This window comes from Plutella xylostella, chromosome 3, assembly GCF_932276165.1.
Source record: "Plutella xylostella chromosome 3, ilPluXylo3.1, whole genome shotgun sequence".
Taxonomy (NCBI): domain Eukaryota; kingdom Metazoa; phylum Arthropoda; class Insecta; order Lepidoptera; family Plutellidae; genus Plutella; species Plutella xylostella.
In genome coordinates this window covers 8,198,883-8,217,614 of record NC_063983.1, presented here as the reverse complement: position 1 = coordinate 8,217,614, position 18,732 = coordinate 8,198,883, and the positions used below count along the sequence as shown (strand labels likewise).

Genomic DNA, 18,732 nt, shown 5'->3' with positions numbered 1-18,732 from the left:
AGAAAACATACACAGGCCAAATACCTGAAAACGCATCACGAAAAACGGTGGGTGATGCGGGGCAGAGCGTGAAGCGACTAAGGTGTAAAGCTTCAAAGGCTCTCTGGTTCATTCATACAATTCTTGAAAAACGGAGCGTGATGCAAGGCAGTGTGTGAACCACCTAAAGTTTGAAACTGATCTTGGCCTCCTAAAACTTGCACTGCTTGAACAGCTGCAGCTGGCGTCGCCCGCTGGCGGAGCGGCTGAGCGGCGTGGTGCAGCCGTGCCCGCCGTTGTGGTTGATCATCATGTAGTCGTAGCAGTCCGTCACGCCGTCGCCGTTGCAGTCCTGGGTAGAAAGTGATGGTTTGTTGGGTTATTTTTAAGACATTCTTGGGGTGAATCAAAGGAGCTCCCGAGTGTGATATACCTTATTCAGCAGCGTGGGTATATATATATATCGGACTCGATAGCCCTTTCACCACCGTAACAAACCCCAGTCCTGCTCTTAAGTTTTGTGACCTTTACGCTAAAAATGTGTAGAACCTTTAACAAGGTTCAATAATGCCACTACCAGTGTCGTCCACTGCTGTAAATAGACCTCTTCCAAAGCGAGCCACAACACTCCAGGCTTCATCATCGTTGTCATCCAGCCACCAGTGGGCCCAGTTATTTTTGACCAGTTCATTCATGAGGGTTTGCTGAAACCTAATATATAGGCACCTAGCTCTAGGATTGTTTGTTAACTTACATTTCCATATTTCGCCATGTAGGCCTCCACTATCTTGATGGAGCAGTAATAGTTCCTCGCGCAGTCTGAGTATGCTGGAACGGAAATATTTATAGGTAAGTGAGTAAAACAATATTTTGGCTGATCATAGACCTGTGTCATGGAGTCAAGAAGCGCTACAACACACTGTTCATGTCAACACCACCCATCCTCATGCAATCATATCCCGGCTAAGGTCGTGCTGTCAAGAATCTAAATAGACTTTAGGTTTACTTATTCAAAGTCTACTCACGCGAACTACCACTACCTACCACAACGGAAATAGGTATTTCGTTACTAGTTGTTCCTCTATCTGTGCGTTAATCCAGGGTGCCTAGTTGCCTACCTGTCAAATTTCCTTGTGTAACAGTAACAACCATGCATCCAGCCATTCTTTTTCTTTTATAATTTTTGTATAATGACCCACCTTCATCCCTCTCCGGGTCATCATTCTCCAGAGTGACCTTCCCGGCGTCGATCCAGTACAGCCGCGAGATGTAGAAGGGCCCGCAGTAGCCGCCGCCGCAGGTCGCCGCCAGGTCGCAGCCCGTCACGTGGCACAGGCACCGGAAACACGTCTCGTTCAGGTTTGATATGAATACTCCTGGAGGGAGAATAGGCAAAGGATTAATTTATTTGTAGGGGAAGCCGGTGAATATTTATGTAGGTACTTTTGCTTACCTACCATGAAATATTGTATCGTGAGGTCATATTACAATAGGGATCCTGTTGTATGGACTACGGACCCTTTGCCACTGGTAGGAAGAATTGTTTTAGTTTATGGTTTGGGGAAAAGGAACCTGACTCGTCTAAAGTATTATTGTCTGAGAGGGGACAGGTTTCTGGGCACCAGGCTGTGGGCACATAAGTAGGTATTGCGAGGAGTCAGTCATTGCATTGGCAGTGCAAAGATTTAGGATGCAACCTAGTCACGTTGTGTGATTAGTGTGTGTCAAACAAAAGTAGCTAGGGCAATGAATGTTATTTAACTAAATGGGTGAATTTCCCGCAGCCAAAAATTGCGTGGCATCAATGAAATCGGTACTAAAAAACCAAGTTATAATTTTCTAATATTTTTTTCCGGTTAAGTGAAATAGTAATCTATGTGAAGCATTAAATATTGTATTAAAAGGATTAATGGATATTTAAAAAAAAAAGATTAAACCTCCAAATCTTTCATTGCCGTGTCTGTCCCCACGTCACCACGTTTTGTATTATTCTTCATTGATGAAAAAATATTGAGTATTGATAGTTAAACTTAGTTTCATTTGATACATTAATAGTTAAAGTATTGTCACGGAATACATTTATTGAAATATATAAAGAATATAACGAACGGTAAGTGAAAATTCATGTGTCCCAGAACTTCTGTTCATCGCCGTGTTCTAAACATGATCAAGGATATTGTTTTACCTATGAACTTGGGTGCCCCCCTCAGTGCGCTAATCGTTTCTTACAAGTGTCGCCTAACTGCTCGACGTGGAAGGAGGTACATCGGTGCCCGCGTTTTTGCGCTATAGTGAAAATCAGTAAAAATTTTGGGGACTGGACATTTTTTCTTTCATTGCCGTGGATGGATATAACTTCTTTAAAATGAAGTTTGTCTTCTAGAGTAAGCATTCAAAAGAAAGCTTTTTGAAAATATTTACCTTATAAAGTGTTTATTTCTTCGAATAGTTAATACTTTTTTAGTAATTTATATTTAATGCCTTGGTTTTCATCGCCATGCTTTCATTTCCGTGGCTTCCGTGGCCAATATTTGCTATGGCAATGAAAAAAAAGCCATGGCAATGAAAAAAATTTCATTGCCATGTCTTGTAAAATAATTTGTATTCATTGCCGTGGTTAGGTTATTCATTTCCGTGGCCAGGTTATTCATTTCCGTGACTTATGTTTTCATCGCCGTGGTATGGATGATTAGGCAAAGTAACATATCTTTACCATCTTTTACCTGTAATACAGGTAATACCGATCACTGACATATTACCTACAGGACTAGTCAAATTACCTCTTTTTGCAGTGCGTTAAAACGGGTGCGTATCGCGATGTATAAAAACGAAATATATAATATTACATTAATAATAACAATCACAACATAAATTATAATGAACGTTATGTATAAATAAGATCGGTGGTAGCTCAGTCGGGTAAGCGCCCGCTTCCCACGCCAGTGATGCGGGTGCGAATTCCGGCGCTGACATGTACCAATGTGTTCCTTTGAATTTAAATACAATGTATACCATCGCTCTTACGGTGAAGGAAAACATCGTGATGAATCCTGCATATCTACCTATTGATTTAGCACATCTAGATAATATGTGAACCCACCAACCCCCTGTGGACCAGCGTGGTGGGAAATGGTCCAAGCTTAGAAAAGCAGCTTAGACCTTGGAATAGAATATTCACATTGCACAAAGGGGACCTTTGTTTAATGTGAATATTCTATTATCGAATATTCTATTCCATTCATTTCTATCCATTCGAGAGAGCCAGGTGCAGGTACTTACACCTCCCACAGATAGTAGAATAGAATATAATAGAACATACATCTCTGCAGGGACTCAGCTGGATGCTAAGTGGTCTTAATGCTGCTTGCAACGTGTAGGCCTCCGTATGAACTTGGGCAAGACAAAAGTCATGTAGAATGTTCACATAAAACCGGAGCCGGTGATCGTTCGTGAGACAACTATCGAAGTTGTGCAATAATATGACTACCGGAGGCAGACTATTCGGCTAGGCAGAAGCATAGAATAACGAGACTAGCACTTGTACTTGTTATTCTATGGCAGAAGCAACTTCGACAAGGAGGCTGAAAGGCGCATCCAACAGTCTTCAACCATCGCGCCCTGCCAGTTATGAAATATGGTGCAGAGACGTGGACACTGATGGTGGGACTGGTCCACCGATTTAAAGTCACTCAGCGTGCTATAGAGAGAGCTATGCTTGGGGTTTCTCTAATGGATGGTACATATCAGAAAAGAGGTTATACGTCAGAGGACTAAGGTTACCAACATAGCTGTCAAAATATGCATATGTCAAAATTGCCTCAATAGACGTAGTATGTGAACTATCCGTAGAACAAGTGTGCGAAGTATCTGCTATAAAATTAATTGATTTTGAGTTATTGATTGCGTGTATTTATAGGTCCAATTTGACGCACTGCAATGAATTCTTCCCTGTGTTTGAGAACGTGTTGGATAAAATAGTCGAGTTAAATTTTAGAAACATAATTATAGTTGGCGACTTCAATATTGACACCTTAGTGACGTCTCCCAACACCAAAAAGCTGACAGACATCCTGTATGCTCATGACCTGGTGAACGTTGTGGACTTCCCTACTCGCGTGCACGGCGCATCCCGCACCTCGCTGGACCATGTGTACGTGTGGCGCGGCGCCGGCGCCTCCGCCCGCGCCGCGCCCGTCACCACGCACGTCGGCGACCACCTCGCCGTGCGCGCGCAACTCGACTGCGTGCCCGCCTGTCCCGCGCCAGCCACTGTCACCACTAGACAAATGACTCGCGCGAATAAAATGACTTTTGTCGCATCAGTCGAAAGCGTAGATTGGCAGGCCTTTTACACCTGTCCAATCAGAAGCGTGGACGATGATGCCAAAAGTATAATTAACACATTATACAATAAAATTCAAATATGCTTTCCTCTACGTACCACGACGATACGAGCACAGTGTGATCAATGGGTTTCAGAGGAAATACTCAACACAAAGAGAACTATTTTTGACTTGCTGGAGCTAAACTCAAAACTTGACGACCCAGACCTTCATAGGCTGGTGAATATTTACACTGACAAATACAAAATAATGTTGACACGTGAACGGACGAGTCATTTGTCTAACAAAATTAGTGACAGTGAAAATAAGTGCAAGGCGATGTGGCAGGTAGTGAACGAGGAACTAGGACGCCATTCTCGGACCTCGGTCGACTTCACGGACCTTGTGAAGACGCCAGAGGGGTGCAAATACGCCTCAAAAGTGGACCTCCTCACCGCAATGAACAAGCGTTTTGTTGAGGCCGCCACCGAGTGCAGCGCCCCAAAGGCAGACCTCCTGATGTCCCGCGCGATGTTGAGCTCCGTGCGCGGCCCACTAGACCGATCTCTGCGGTTCAGGCTCTTTACGCCGCGGGAAGTCTATGTCATCATTACTAGGCTGATTCCACCTAAACCTAGTAAAGATATTTATGATATGTCCTGCGACCTAATGAGACTGATCGCACCGTCGGTCTGTACCACGCTGGCTGCTCTCTATAACCGATGCATACGCGAGGGGATATATCCCGTGTCCCTTAAGCGCGTAAAAATTTCACCAATTTTTAAGGGCAAAGGGAAAAAGGAGGACGGGAACGCGTATCGCCCTGTTGCTATTATCCCAGCTCCTGCAAAAGTTCTAGAGAGCGGCATCAGCGCGCGGCTCACGGAGTTCCTCAACGACGCGGACGTGCTGACCGAGCGGCAGTACGCGTACCGAGCGGGCCGGTCCACCACGGACCTGACGCGCGAGGTGGTGTGGCAGGTGCTGCGCGCGCGCGACGCTAACCGGCATGTCGCTGTCCTATGCTGCGACCTATCGAAAGCTTTCGATGTGGCTGATCACTCCATCGTCACGGCCAAACTGGAGCACTATGGGGTCAGGGGACCTGCCCTCAATCTCCTTAACGACTTCATGTCAGATGGACAACAAGTTGTGGTGGGAGAGAGAGGGCTGGTTAGGTCACTCGAGATGGGAACTGAGATCGGGGTTCCGCAAGGTTCGTCGGTCTCCAACATTATATTTTCCCTACTGATGAATGACCTACCTGATTCCATACCTGACGCTCACGTGACGATGTATGCTGATGACGTTGCAGCGACTGTCACTGGAAGCTCAGTCGAAGACCTGGAGGAGCGGCTGTGTGTAGTTGCCGGGCAGCTAGCTAAATGGTTTCGAATCAATGGCTTAGCCTTGAATCCGAAGAAAACTCACCTGCTGCACTTTAACCTGGCAGGTAGACGCGGTCGCCCACTCCAGGTGACACTTGAGAATGAGACCTTGTCGCAAGTCAATGAGACCTGCTTTCTAGGGTTCAGACTGGACAGCGGCCTGTTCTGGGATGCGCACATCGACTGGCTGTGCGGCCGACTCCGCGGCGCGTGCTTCGCGTTATCGCGGCTCGCAGCCACCGTCCCGAGTGAGGTGGTGAGATCGTGCTACTTTGCCACGATCCAGTCACTCCTCACATATGGGATCGAGCTGTGGGGCCGCGCGGCTGACTGGCACAGGGTATTCGTCATGCAGAAAAGAGCAGTGCGTGCTATAGCCCGAGTTCGATGCGATGAGTCGGCACGTGACCATTTCATCGCGCTCAATCTGCTGACGGTACCCTCCTTGTACATACAGCAGGTAGCCTTGTTTGTCAGGAAAAATCTGCAGTTGTACAAGCAAAGCCAAAGAGCCAGACGCGCGGGGCAGCTGCTCGCCGTGCAGCACCGGCTGGCGAGGTGCGCGCAGTCCGTGTACGTGTGTGGCCCGGAGGTCTACAATGCTTTACCTACGGAGATCAAGGATGCGCCGTCACTGCCAGCTTTCAAACAATATCTAAAAAGATGGCTTGTCCAGCACGCCTTCTACACTGTGGGTGAATTCATTAGCAGGAAGACTTAAATTATATTTGATTTTTTGTATTCTTTACTTATAACTACTGACATGTATATTCTTTTTATTTTATTTTTTTATTTTTATTCTTGACATTTTATTATTGTATAATTTACCATTGACTATCGTATTTGAATTTTGTACTACTAAGTACATTTAAATGTTATGTTAGTATTTCATTTTAATTTAGGTATGACTTTATTTTCTATATTATTATTATTTTATTTATTTTTTTTTCCCTGACATGTAATGAATATTATAAAAACAAAAGAAAGAAAGAAAGAAATATGCAAGCTTAGGCACGTAGCTGGTAGTGGCTGGATTCGGAATACCGAGGACCGAGTGTTGTGGCGCTCCTTGTGAGAGGCCTATGTCCAGCATTGGATGATTATAGGCTGATGATGATAACATGTACATTTCATATTATTATACCAATTAAAATATACTATGATTTAGCATAAAGTTCATAAAATATTCTATCATATCACATAATCTGTGTTAAATTACACAACACCATCAAAACCTCTAGCACCACAACCTAAAGATAGGTGCGATGACGAGAAAAGCGAGGAGGAGCGGTTAAGTGCACATGTTCATCGAAAGCGAAGCGGGGCTACATGGGGAGACGCTCTATGTTTAGGTTTTGGTGCAAGGAGTTTTAACTGCGTTATTATTATTGGCGCTATGTAGGGGGATGCTTAGCTGACCAACATGTGCACCTAACCGCACCTATCTTTATATTTTGGTGCTAGGTTTTTTGCCGGTGTTGTGTAATTCTGCACAGATTATGTCATATTATAGTATTTTTTATGAATTTTACATAAAATGAACAGTATACAAATTGGATATTATACCTTATGAAAATATAGATGTTATAGGTAAGGTTTATGATCAAGTTTTGTAAACGTTGTTGGTGTGAAATGAAACATTTTGTTTTATACGTCGTAATACGGACCCCACAATGCTACTTAGAGAATTCCATACTATATTCTTATTTTTTATACATACTGTCGTTCTTTCCAATATCTATCCAAATATTTCTGCCATACATACCTGTCTAAGTTTGCGTTTCCCTCACAGCCTTTTAAAAAAATTGCAGTGGATTGATTCTTTTATTTCCATTGTATACAGTTCTTTCATTGCCGTGGAAGTTTGTTTCATTGCCGTGGGCCTTTGTTTCATTGCCGTGGACGCTTGTTTCATTGCCGTGAACGCATGTTTCATCGCCGTGGCACGAAATTTTTAATCATCCGTATCTCGTTAAGTTTTTTACTTATCTGCTACCCATTTAGTAAGAACACTAACATTAACAAAAACTTTAATAAAAGCGTTTTTCTAATATAAAAAACCTTAAGATAAAAAAGTCCACGGAAATGAAGATTTTTTAGGACTTGTTGAAATCCACCCAAATGATATTTCTCACTAACGCTGAATCGCTGGTAGCCTAAGAGTCGATGACAGGTACCATGACCGAAATAGGTCAGAAGGTCGTCGTCATGTGCACAAATACGGGTGACGAGGCGCGAGGACCATCAAGGACTTATGGATACCTATACTAGCAAACAGTAAACCCTAGTTTAAGACAAGTTTACATATTATACACGGTCGCACTTTGATCACGTGTTTACTTTTTTCGAGTAGCATCTGAAGCACTCGATCCGCACAAACTATCATCGTGTAAACCGGGCTTTAGCTAGTAACTGTTTACTTAGGTAGGTATGTAAGGTACTTACTATGCTATATATGTACCTACAACGTTCAGCATTAATTTGAAAGATAAAGAACAGAAAATACTTACCAAAACATGTTGAACTGCACAAAATGAATATCACAAGACTTAAAACGACTTTAACAGAGTCCATTTTTGTTATTCTTTGAGAAACTTGTTTACGATAAACACTTAATTCACAACACAATCTTGGTATTTCCGTGGCGCGATATCATCACTGGTCATTACTTGTAAAGATGTTCCAATATACTGACCTCACCGCAGCTCACAACTATCTAAATAGGATAAAAAAAAGTTTTTATGTATACGAAGCTTCGCAGATCGAAGTATACTACAAAAAACACTTCGATACATCTTTACAGTGTCATTGTTCCAAGAACTCGATCGAAAACATAATATTTTATCTGTCCGTCACGTTTCGATTTTAATAAGATTCATTTTCGTGTGGAGATCTATCGATTAGGTCTGCACTAGACTATTATCCGGAACTTGTCTGGACAGAATGTAGATATACAGTCGTTTATACAGCTATCTCCAGGTAGGTATAACTCTAAAGTTCCGTCATAAATGTTACATAGGTATATAGGTACATATTATTATAATAGACCAATAACGATACTTGACCCTTGGTTGGCACTTAACGTATCAACTAAGTGTGTAAGTATGTACCAAAGTATCTATAAATTACTTATAATGAAGTTATAGGTCTTTTTTTTCTCCGATTACATCTTAGATAATGTCTATTTTACATACCTACACAGATATATACCTAAGTACCTACTTGAATAATTATTTATGGCCAGCTAATTTACTTAGATTCGAAGTTTTCGGGTGAATAATTCGATATAGAATTCTCAGAAATCGTACTAACTAATTACATTTCCAAGGTACGTAGATTATCTACCTATGTAGCCTGAAATTCAGTGGCATACACCTCCTCATCGTCTAAGCTATTTACATAATGGACGTAATGAAATAGGGTGGTAGGAAAACACTTTCATAATTAATAAATATAATTTATTAACCTTAAACTAAAGACTTATAAAAATAAAATATAGTATCTGCTTATTTAACAGAACGAAATCACGTTACATTTTTTACTGTTTTATGAACGGGATTTTACTTAAGTAGTTTACAGTCACAATCAATAAATTTTAACACTGCTTTTATAAGACTAGGCAGTGAATAATCCACATGAAGGAATAAGATGCAATGAAAGAAGAATTTTACCAATATTAAATTATGTACAATCATTGCTATCAATCAGAATAAAAAAAAACGAAGATGATGCATTCAAATTACGCAGCGAAAATCTTTAGTGCGAACAGCAGGCAAGAAAGTCGTTCCATCGTTCTTGAAGGTTCCAGAAGGTTCTACCCCTGCGCGGCGGCGACGGCGGCGATGCACTGGTTGAAGACGTTCACGTACTCGAAGGGGAGGTCCCCGGAGCACCCGTAGCCGCCCTTCTTGTGGATCGCCATGTGGTCGTAGCAGTTGATCACGCCGTCTCCGTTGCAGTCCTGGAATGAGAGGAGGGTTTTGTTTTATGAATCGGAGAAATATAGTTGGGTTGTCAGGTAACTAAAAGTAAAAGAAAAATCGGTAACTACTTTATGGATCCTCGGCTTCTAGTGTTAATAAGGTTTAGGATACAGGTATTGTATACATATATGTAGGAGTTTTTTTTGGATACCGATGATAATTTCTCCTTTACTGGAGTTTAGCATGCAGAGGTAACTAGTTTTTGGAAAGAACACAATACATCTCTGGTTATCATAGGTACATTGGTAGGTACGTATGAGTCATGTGTATACAGAGTCATGGGAAGTTTTTTTAACATAAAACTATAACACCCCTTGAAACGGGTCCGCCACCAGTTATTTTCCTTCTCATAAGCTCACACGCAAACCTCAGTTCCCATGAGCCGAATTATTACATACTAAATTATTTGGATGATGTCAACGCGAATAAATGGCGACAATCCATGACGACAATGTCAAGTCCGCACTCGTAATTCACAACACAATGCGTTCTCCCACGCAGCACCAAACAATACAAATAAGTAAATAAATACATATTATGATCCGCGAAATAATATTATGATCGCATTGATGGAGTATGCTATGACATGTCATTACGATTTAATCAGTTCATTTATAAATTCGATCAAAATATTAAGTTACATATTCGGATTGGGCTTGCCAAGAAAGATGTAGTATTCTCTTTTAGATATTCTTTACTGGACTATTTAGGTATAAGCTATGTGTATGATAATCTATGCTTAACAGTTTGGTTAGCAACATTGTTTACTGTTGATGAAAGATTATGCATAACCATCTCAATATATCTACACCTAACGGTAACAATAATCTTGATCCTGTTAGCTGTATAAGACACAGCTAGATCCACCCAATGCCTTCTTTAGGAACTAGTTTAATTTTGATGCAAAGCTATACAGATTCAAAGTCATATGAATTTTAACAGCATATATACTTAATAATTGTATGTATTTAAACTACATTTGATACCTATATCCTGTATAGATCATTATAAGCTGTAAAATCTTTACAATCTAAATTATTAAACTAGATATTTATTTGTGAGAATCATCCGGATTCAATGAAACTTTGTTCAACAGTCAGCGTATATAAGTAATTACTTACCGCTGAAATTTCGTCAGTCTAATTAATAACAATATCATTCTCAAAATGTACTCAAAAATCCTTAACTTTGGTCTCCAAACGACAGTCAAATCGGCAAGGGTATTGGTTCTAATGCTAATTTATGTAAATGTAAATGTGAATATGTAAAGTAAGTTTGTGTCACCTGTCCGAATCTGCTCATGTAGCCTTGGACGGTCTGAGCGGCGCACGCGGGGTCCACTGCGCAGTTCTTGTATGCTGAAAATAAATAAAAAAACATACTTTTAGAATGATTTTCTTCAGCGGTACTTAGGTACTTTGTTTCTAAAGTTAACCGAGGTTGCCGACAACTCAGTCCTTTATATGTTTAAAGGTATGTTGTATGCAAATCGGTTTAATTTGCGATCAATTTTTTCTGGGTTCCTGGGCATTGGGTTGTTTCATACAAAAGAGTTCAACGGGCGCAATCGAATATAAAGTTCTATATTTATCTCGTAAATACAAACGACTGGTAGTTAAATACTATCTGGAATACTTAATAATTAAAACGATAGGATATCACGAAGTTTTTTTTAATACCTACTCGAGTTTTTTCTATCGTTTGCTGCGCTACATAGCAAGTTGTATTAATAAATACAAACATCCAGGCAATAACGTTCATTCTCAGACGTTATTGCTTATTTATTTCTGAACTAAAGATCTTTATCAATACCTCCTTGTAAAGACACATTCAATGGTAATATGAGTAAGATATGAATTTAAATTTAAACAGTATTTTTTTTTTATAATCTTAGGTAAATATGCTATTGATATTAGTAGATATAAATAACACCGATGCCTGTGGGGTAAACTGAGTTTTCAATTGGAGATATACAAGATGCCCTTAGACGGGAAGCTAGTAATTTTTGGATGAGGAATTATCGTTATAGCTTAGCACTTCTCAGTGGACTATTACGGACTGATGATGATGATAAGTTTATACAATTACTAGTACATAGTAAGGCTTGAAGCATATTCAAAATGGAATGTTGATACATACTTAATCGTTAATTTAATCAATAATTCTACATATTTGGCGTGGCTATGTCCGTATCGGATCCAGTTTGGCTTCTTCACAATGTTAATGATATTGAAACGCTATTTACAAGTCAAGTTGAAGGCAATTTGCGGATTGTTGTGGTTATTTTTAAGCACATTTTACATTAAGAATTTAAGTTGTTGCGGTATTTTTAAATAAGTAACTTTACCAAAGAAATGAAGATTTTAAGTACATCACTTAGTTCGTCCATCAAATATATAGGTAGAATCAAACTGAATGTACTTATAACACTGGGTGGAAAATTATGAGTGGAAATAAGATAAAATATGAAGCCTATTAAATTTAATCTTTGGAACTCCGAATCTATGGGTACTTCCAATTCAATTAGGACACAACACAACTTCAATGATGTCTGATTTCCTGTCACACAAGCAGTTGAAGTGTATATGCCATGTATATGCATATCCAGATAACCAAAAATAACCCACTACGAACTAAGTACTACTAGCCTCCGTTCTCCTCCAAAGACAAAGATCCTATATTCGAACGGAGAGAAGTTTGTAAAAATGTACGTTCATCAGAAATTTTTGAATAAAAACATTTGACTTTACTTAAACTTTATTTAGGCACTAATTTATAGCCTTTAACACATACCTGTAGGATCATCGGTCGACTGCCCATTGATCGTGGGCTTCCCAGCATCAGCCCAGTATGCCCACGTAATGCGGAACAGCCCACAAGTCTCCCCCTCACACTGCAGCCCCAGCTTGCAGCCCGAGATGGCCTGGCACATGCAGCCGAGGCAGACCTCTGTGACCGGCTGCGCGTTTTTGACTGAGGGGAGGTCCACTGTAAGGAAAACAGGGGTTAGTATATTCCAGAAGTCATGTTTATTGGTGGAAAGCTTGCTTAAAGTATACAGAAACCACGCGGCCACGAGAGCGAACGCGACGGAGAATTTTTGTCACGTCTTGAAGTGCGCGTCTTTCGCCCCGTGCTAGGCTAGCAGCTTAACATGGTTAGGTAGGTATTTGCTAAAGGTTTTTCACTGAGGGAAGGTCTGCTGTAAGGTAACCATGGGTTAAATGGTTGTAATAATAATATATTGGTGCAGCCGTATTTAAATAAGTAAGTAATGTTGATGGGAGTCCGCTGTAACATTATCAGGAGTTGAGGAGCTCATGGACTATTCAGCAATAGCAGGGTCGGGGAAATAGTTTTGCTTTTATCTCAGCCCTTCCTTTGTTACATTATGTAGGTGTGTATATACCTTCATATTCGTAAATTATCAGTATTACGAAGTATTAAGTACCTACATACACAAAATTATAACATTAAATTAATAAGGAGCATAAAATTTTATTGTGATACTTTGGCATAAAAATGCAGTTAAGTTCTTAAATAGCTAAATAAAAAGTTTACGACCAAAAAAATATTTCTTGAAGCACTTAATTTTAGCTGCAATATTTAGTATTCCCTTCACGGTTAAGTGGCGTCTTGACTCAAAATGTTAATGTAAATTTTGTGCAACGACTGTTTGTTTATGGTCTTTCGATAATATTGCGGTTTATCCGCGGCGGAGGTCAAGGCACTCTGGTTATCTTCGGACCTTGTGGGTTCAATGATGGTCAGTGTTATTCAATGTTTATATTTTGTGTTTTCCCGTTTACAGTGAAAATATGATGTTACTTTATTGGAATTCTACATTATTTATTATTTCCTTATTAGTTAAATGCTAAGTAGTTAGGCATTAATAATAAAATTAGGTAAGTAAGTATACCTACATAATAATATAAGTCATCATCATCAGCCAATAATCATCCACTGCTGGACATAGGCCTCTCCCAAGGAGCGCCACAACACTCGGTCCTCAGCCTTCCTCATCCAACCACTAATATAATATAAGTACTAGGTACTTATACGATAACAGAAGGGCGAAAATATTATTTCAGTGAGTGAAATTAAATCATACCTTAGATGACAAACCTACGATAGATAAAGAGAAGATTAGACTAGATAGTAAATATAACTATAGTGGTCTTTGTTCGTAGTTATAGTTGTCAAAAATCTAAGAAACTCCTTTGAAGCCTCTGAGTCATACGAAAGACGCCAAAGATGACTTTAAAACAATAGTGTTATTATTACATATTAGTGGTAATAACAACTGTACCGGACGTCTTCTATTTACTATGGCTTATGAGATTTTAATAGATCACTGTTCTAAGTAACCATTTAGTATGTAATATTTTTAAAGATTTTCCTTATGATAGCCCTCTCCAGTATAATTAATATCCGCATTGGGTTGGGGATTTCTGTGTGTTTTTTAAATAAGGTAAAGGTCAAATATGTTATTTGGCCACATTTTTTAATCTACTCCCAATGGATAGAATGGTTTTTTTTTCTACTTATAAATATCATTTTTTTTCTACTTCCATCTCAATTCCATACTTATTTAAGTAGTGCTTAAGTATGTTCTATTTTTATTTAAAAATAACAAACTAGGTACCTAGTTACTTGGTAATGATTCAGTTCCTCACATTAATTAAGATTCTACCTATATATTATGCTTACCTAAATAAACCTAAGTAGGTAAGCAGACAAAAGCTTAATTGTACCGGAAGATAAACCGTGAGAATGTATAAGTAACCTACCTAAATATTTTATTTTAACCGATATTTTACGTGAATGTCATGAACTCAGTTAAAAGGGCATAAGATTGTAACCATCAGTGTACGATGATGATAAGTGTATGGAAAATGATAAGATGAAATTTCGAATTGAATTTTTTAGTTAAGTATAATGTATTTATAGAATTATCCAAATGGTACCCAATAGTACCTACTTGTATATTGTATTGCCTACTTGTATATTGTCTGCCTCAGTGGTCTAGCTAGACTCTAGTTGTAGAAGCTCTGCTTCATTCATGACCCAGTGGTCCCGGGTTTGATCTATGGTGAGACCATCAATTTGTGTTTCTACATTGTGGCTGATGTCCGAAATATGTAAAGCAGTCAATAGTCTAGTTTAATACATACATAAGTAGGTATACTTAATTAGGTAAATTGCTAATATCTGCAGAGAATCAATGTTGTAAAGCGTTATATTTATGCGGATGTCCTTATGTCGTAATGTAGACAATCGTGGCATTATTGATTTATACCTATTGTCGTGCTGACTAAGGATTTATTACATCGACATTTGTGATTTATTTGTTTATTATTGATGAATCAGAGGATTTTCCAGGCACTATTGCGAAGATAGCGCAAAAAATATACCTACTTTGTACAAGTCCCAGTTATACTTACATAGAAGAAAATCACAATAAAAGAGCTTTGAGCTCCATACCTACCTAGCATAGCTTAGGTACCAGTAACTTCCTAAGCTTTCCTAAGTAACTGAAATGAAGCTTTTCAGAGCTTTCCATACGTACCGACATCGGCAACACACGCGGCGACCAGCAACAATATGGCACTGAACTTGATCACGGCTGACGTCATGGCGTCGGAAACTAATAAAAAACTTAAAAATATTAAATTCTAAATTCAAATAAACGCGTGAGTGGCGCACGCGGCTGGACTGGACTGGCAATGGACGTGGCCTTAGCGCCGCTTATATGGTCCCTCCACACTGAATCATACTCTGAGAAATTTCATCGAATTATAATCTTCATTTTCAATGGACCATATAAGTAACAGGATAAAATCGGATAGCGGGCACTTTTTGGCAATTCAATAAGGCTACTTGGTAATGCAAAGCTTTTGCACACTAAATTAGATCGAGCTTTACTCTGCTCAAGAATCTTTGGATTAAACTGTACCGTACAGCGTACATTTTTTGTTACGCTATTGTGTTGGTAACTGCTACGGGCAGGCAAGTAAGAATTTAAAACATAGGTTCGTAAGCGAGTATAATGTAGGTACTATGGGAAATACCTACAGAAATGACATCATTAGAGTGATAGCGTAGTAGGTAAAAAGCTACAAAATAATTATACGTATAAGTACTTCCCCTAATACATGCATTGCATAATATATACTAACGCCTATCGCTACGAGCTATTTCATCAAATCGATACTTAATCGGTATATCAGTCAAGTTTCAAAAGTCAAGTAACACGTCTATATTCCAATTTTTCTGGCTAGTTTCACAGCTGTTAAATGTACGTGTACATATAACAAGGTATAACTAATAAATACTACACAATCCTGCAATATACTTTAAATTTGCTTCTTAGCTAAACAATAGCGAGCAATGACTAAGATCCCTTTGAAAATGTCATGGTCCTTCGCGACATATCCGCAATGCCGTTTATCCTGAGATGTTATGATGATGTTGCTCTCAAATGTCGACTAATAAAATACCTATATATAGGTATGTAATATGTAAGTAGGTACCTACACATATTTTTGACTTGTTTTCTGTTAGTTTAGATTAGGTATTACGGACAAAAGTTGTTCAGAATTTCTCACTGAGTCACCTCCTTTCAATAGATAGATAGAATATTCTTTATTTGTACACACATATACTATACTTACCTTTTTTGCAACACTCTGTATAGGGATGCATTTAATTAAATAATAAGGTAGGTACATACTTGTTCAAATAAGTTCCTTTCCGTGTGGACGTTCTGTTTTTAAAGGGTGCTTAATAAATGTCGAAGACAAGTCGGTTGTTATTGTTCGTCAGTCACAAACAAAAATCATTAATTGGGTACTTTCCCTATTCAGCCTCGCACTCGTAAAAAAAAAACTCACGCCTTGTACTAATGTACTCCCTTGCGGGGTAGGCAGAGGTGCATTGCTGCACCCACTTTTCGCCAGTGTTTATGTTAGTCCCAATGTATAGTCGCACTCGTAAGTAACAATTTAGATGTCATGTACCTATGTCCGTCCATACCTGTCTCCATAAAGTACTAGGTTACCTACCTAGAACTAGGTACATCACCACAAGCGCTTCTAATCTAGGCATGCCTTAAAGAGGGCAGGAAACAGGTCCCTATCTTACCGGGGCTAGACCAGACTTTGAGAACATTTTCCCACGAGAACCGGCGGCTTCTATAGAGGGGAAACTTGTTCAAAAGTTGCAATTATTTATACTTCCACCATCGCCATCCCACCGCGCTACAGTGAAATGGCCTAAGGCTTGCTACTACTTACTTTTATTCAAATTGTTTGTGAGAAAAGGTAGAACCTTGGTTCACATTTTTATAAATGCGATGGCCAATGTGTAGAGGCGAAATTAAATAAACTAAAATGGCACCTATGACATGTATTTACCTGTAGTTAGTTACCTAAATTGGCCTACAGTCACATTGCGGATGTTATTTTATTGATGTATTTTTAATTAAATCCGGCATCATTTTGTGGTCGATTGTTTAACATTATTAAGTTATCAATGCATCACTTATGTTGGGACGTACACGACTAATAGGCGAATAGTTAAACTAAACACCTCTTAACAATAATAAATCTTGTCATAGTAAATAAATACTTTATATACATATAAATACACTCACGGGCAATTAAAAATTTCCACTCACAAAATACCAACAACAAACGACCCATTAAATAAAATTTCAATTTTGACCAAAATATTAGGTACCGTTTTTAAGTAAGAAGGCGTCATTAAGCTAGACTTTTTCGTTTAGGAGCAATTTGGTGCTTTTCTCAGTGGAAGAGATTTCATTGCCCGTGAGTGTACTTACTTAGTAGCTACTACTGCAATGTAACTACTAGGTAGAGGTAGGTAGGTTCTTAAATTTTTTATGATCTGAGATTTTTACTCATAGTAAGGGACCTAACCTAAATAGGTACTACATACGTCAATGGGTACTACAGTGCCACAAACTTATCTGTTCCGGTGAGAGCGAAGGAAATTGATCCATATCTCATTACTTACAAAAACTAATGTACTAACTATTTATGTAGATTAGATGGGTTTATAGCGAATTACCACTACTGCCAAACTTAAAATTTTATAGAATGAAGAAATATTAGACATTTAAGAGAGCTCTGTAGTTTACTTTATTTAACTAGCTTCCTTTCCTTAACATACGATATTAACAATTTGACTTTTCCAAACTTTTCCCGTTTAATAGCTTTAGCTTTTTTGTGACAATACTAATCCAACTATTGTAATATCTATATTTAACTTTTCATCGTATTATCGTCGCCCCATAATCTTTAGTGAAGGAAGATGAATGTCTGTGGTGAAGATCGTGCCTGTTTGGGCGAGGCCTCATTAGTAATAAAGATATTAGTGCGATGCGTCGTCGCTGCCATACATTTTTGGGACGTTTCATATTATTGATCGTCCGATCGTTCCTTTGGGGCGACGCAACGCTTCGCACTAATGGGGCCCTACACTTTGCTTGACAGAGCTCATCAGCTCAAGGAGCGCCATGCACATTGCACAAGGCCATGCACGTCACTTTTTCCTCGGTCTTCTGCAATTCCATCCGGTTACTATGAAGGGAAAGTGTCTTGGAGGACTTGGAGGGCACCCCAAGATACAACCGTTTTCCGTTCGTGGTCTTCCATTATGGTCTCCCTGTCTTCCAAAAGCCAGGCTGTTATTATTCTAAGTTACGGTTTTTGGCTGATGCAGATTTGGATTTCCCGCTTTTAGGTATGTGGCGCTTTATGTGAAAATGGGAAAATGGCATTCATAAAAATAACTTTCGTATAAAAAAACATAGATGATAAATATAATGCAAATATAAAGTGATAAATGAAAAAAATATTTATTAAAATTTATGGAGCATTTGCCCAATAACATTTTAAAAATAAATTAATTGTCTATGGATGTGTTTGACAGCACTACACCGGAACGTTGGAAGAATTGGTGAATTCCACACTGAGAACTGCTAGTAAACTATGTTACCTGTACCTCAATGTTCATTTAAATAAAAATATATTGTCT

The 18,732-nt window shown here is 39.1% G+C and overlaps 1 protein-coding gene across 3 annotated transcripts; it reads right to left on the bottom strand.

Moving 5' to 3' along the window:
• Positions 1-30: 30 nt before the first annotated feature.
• On the bottom strand, positions 31-15,417 carry LOC105397605 (invertebrate-type lysozyme 3). Of its 3 annotated transcripts, none has more exons than XM_038117355.2 (4): positions 8,200-8,636; positions 1,179-1,355; positions 734-807; positions 31-331 (listed from the first exon to the last, which is right to left on the bottom strand). In XM_038117355.2, exons 1-4 carry the CDS (start codon positions 8,261-8,263, stop codon positions 191-193), a joined length of 456 nt encoding a protein of 151 aa, XP_037973283.2. In that variant the 5' UTR covers positions 8,264-8,636; the 3' UTR covers positions 31-190. The 3 variants fall into 3 exon arrangements, with proteins under 3 accessions (XP_037973283.2, XP_048481175.1, XP_037973282.2); XM_048625218.1 differs by lacking the exons at positions 734-807; positions 1,179-1,355; positions 8,200-8,636 and adding exons at positions 10,957-11,030; positions 12,466-12,660; positions 15,242-15,417 and having other exon boundaries at positions 175-331; XM_038117354.2 differs by lacking the exons at positions 31-331; positions 734-807; positions 1,179-1,355; positions 8,200-8,636 and adding exons at positions 9,231-9,650; positions 10,957-11,030; positions 12,466-12,660; positions 15,242-15,415.
• Between the last annotated feature and the right edge of the window lie 3,315 nt (positions 15,418-18,732).

Excerpts from the sequence above, each read along its gene's own strand:
- LOC105397605 (XM_038117354.2), bottom strand. The coding sequence starts at position 15,308 with ATGACGTCAGCCGTGATCAAGTTCAGTGCCATATTGTTGCTGGTCGCC. Across the intron at positions 11,031-12,465 it reads GTCGACCGATGATCCTACAG|CATACAAGAACTGCGCAGTG; the intron begins GTATGTGTTAAA and ends ATTTATTTTCAG. Across the intron at positions 9,651-10,956 it reads ACATGAGCAGATTCGGACAG|GACTGCAACGGAGACGGCGT; the intron begins GTGACACAAACT and ends CTCTCATTCCAG.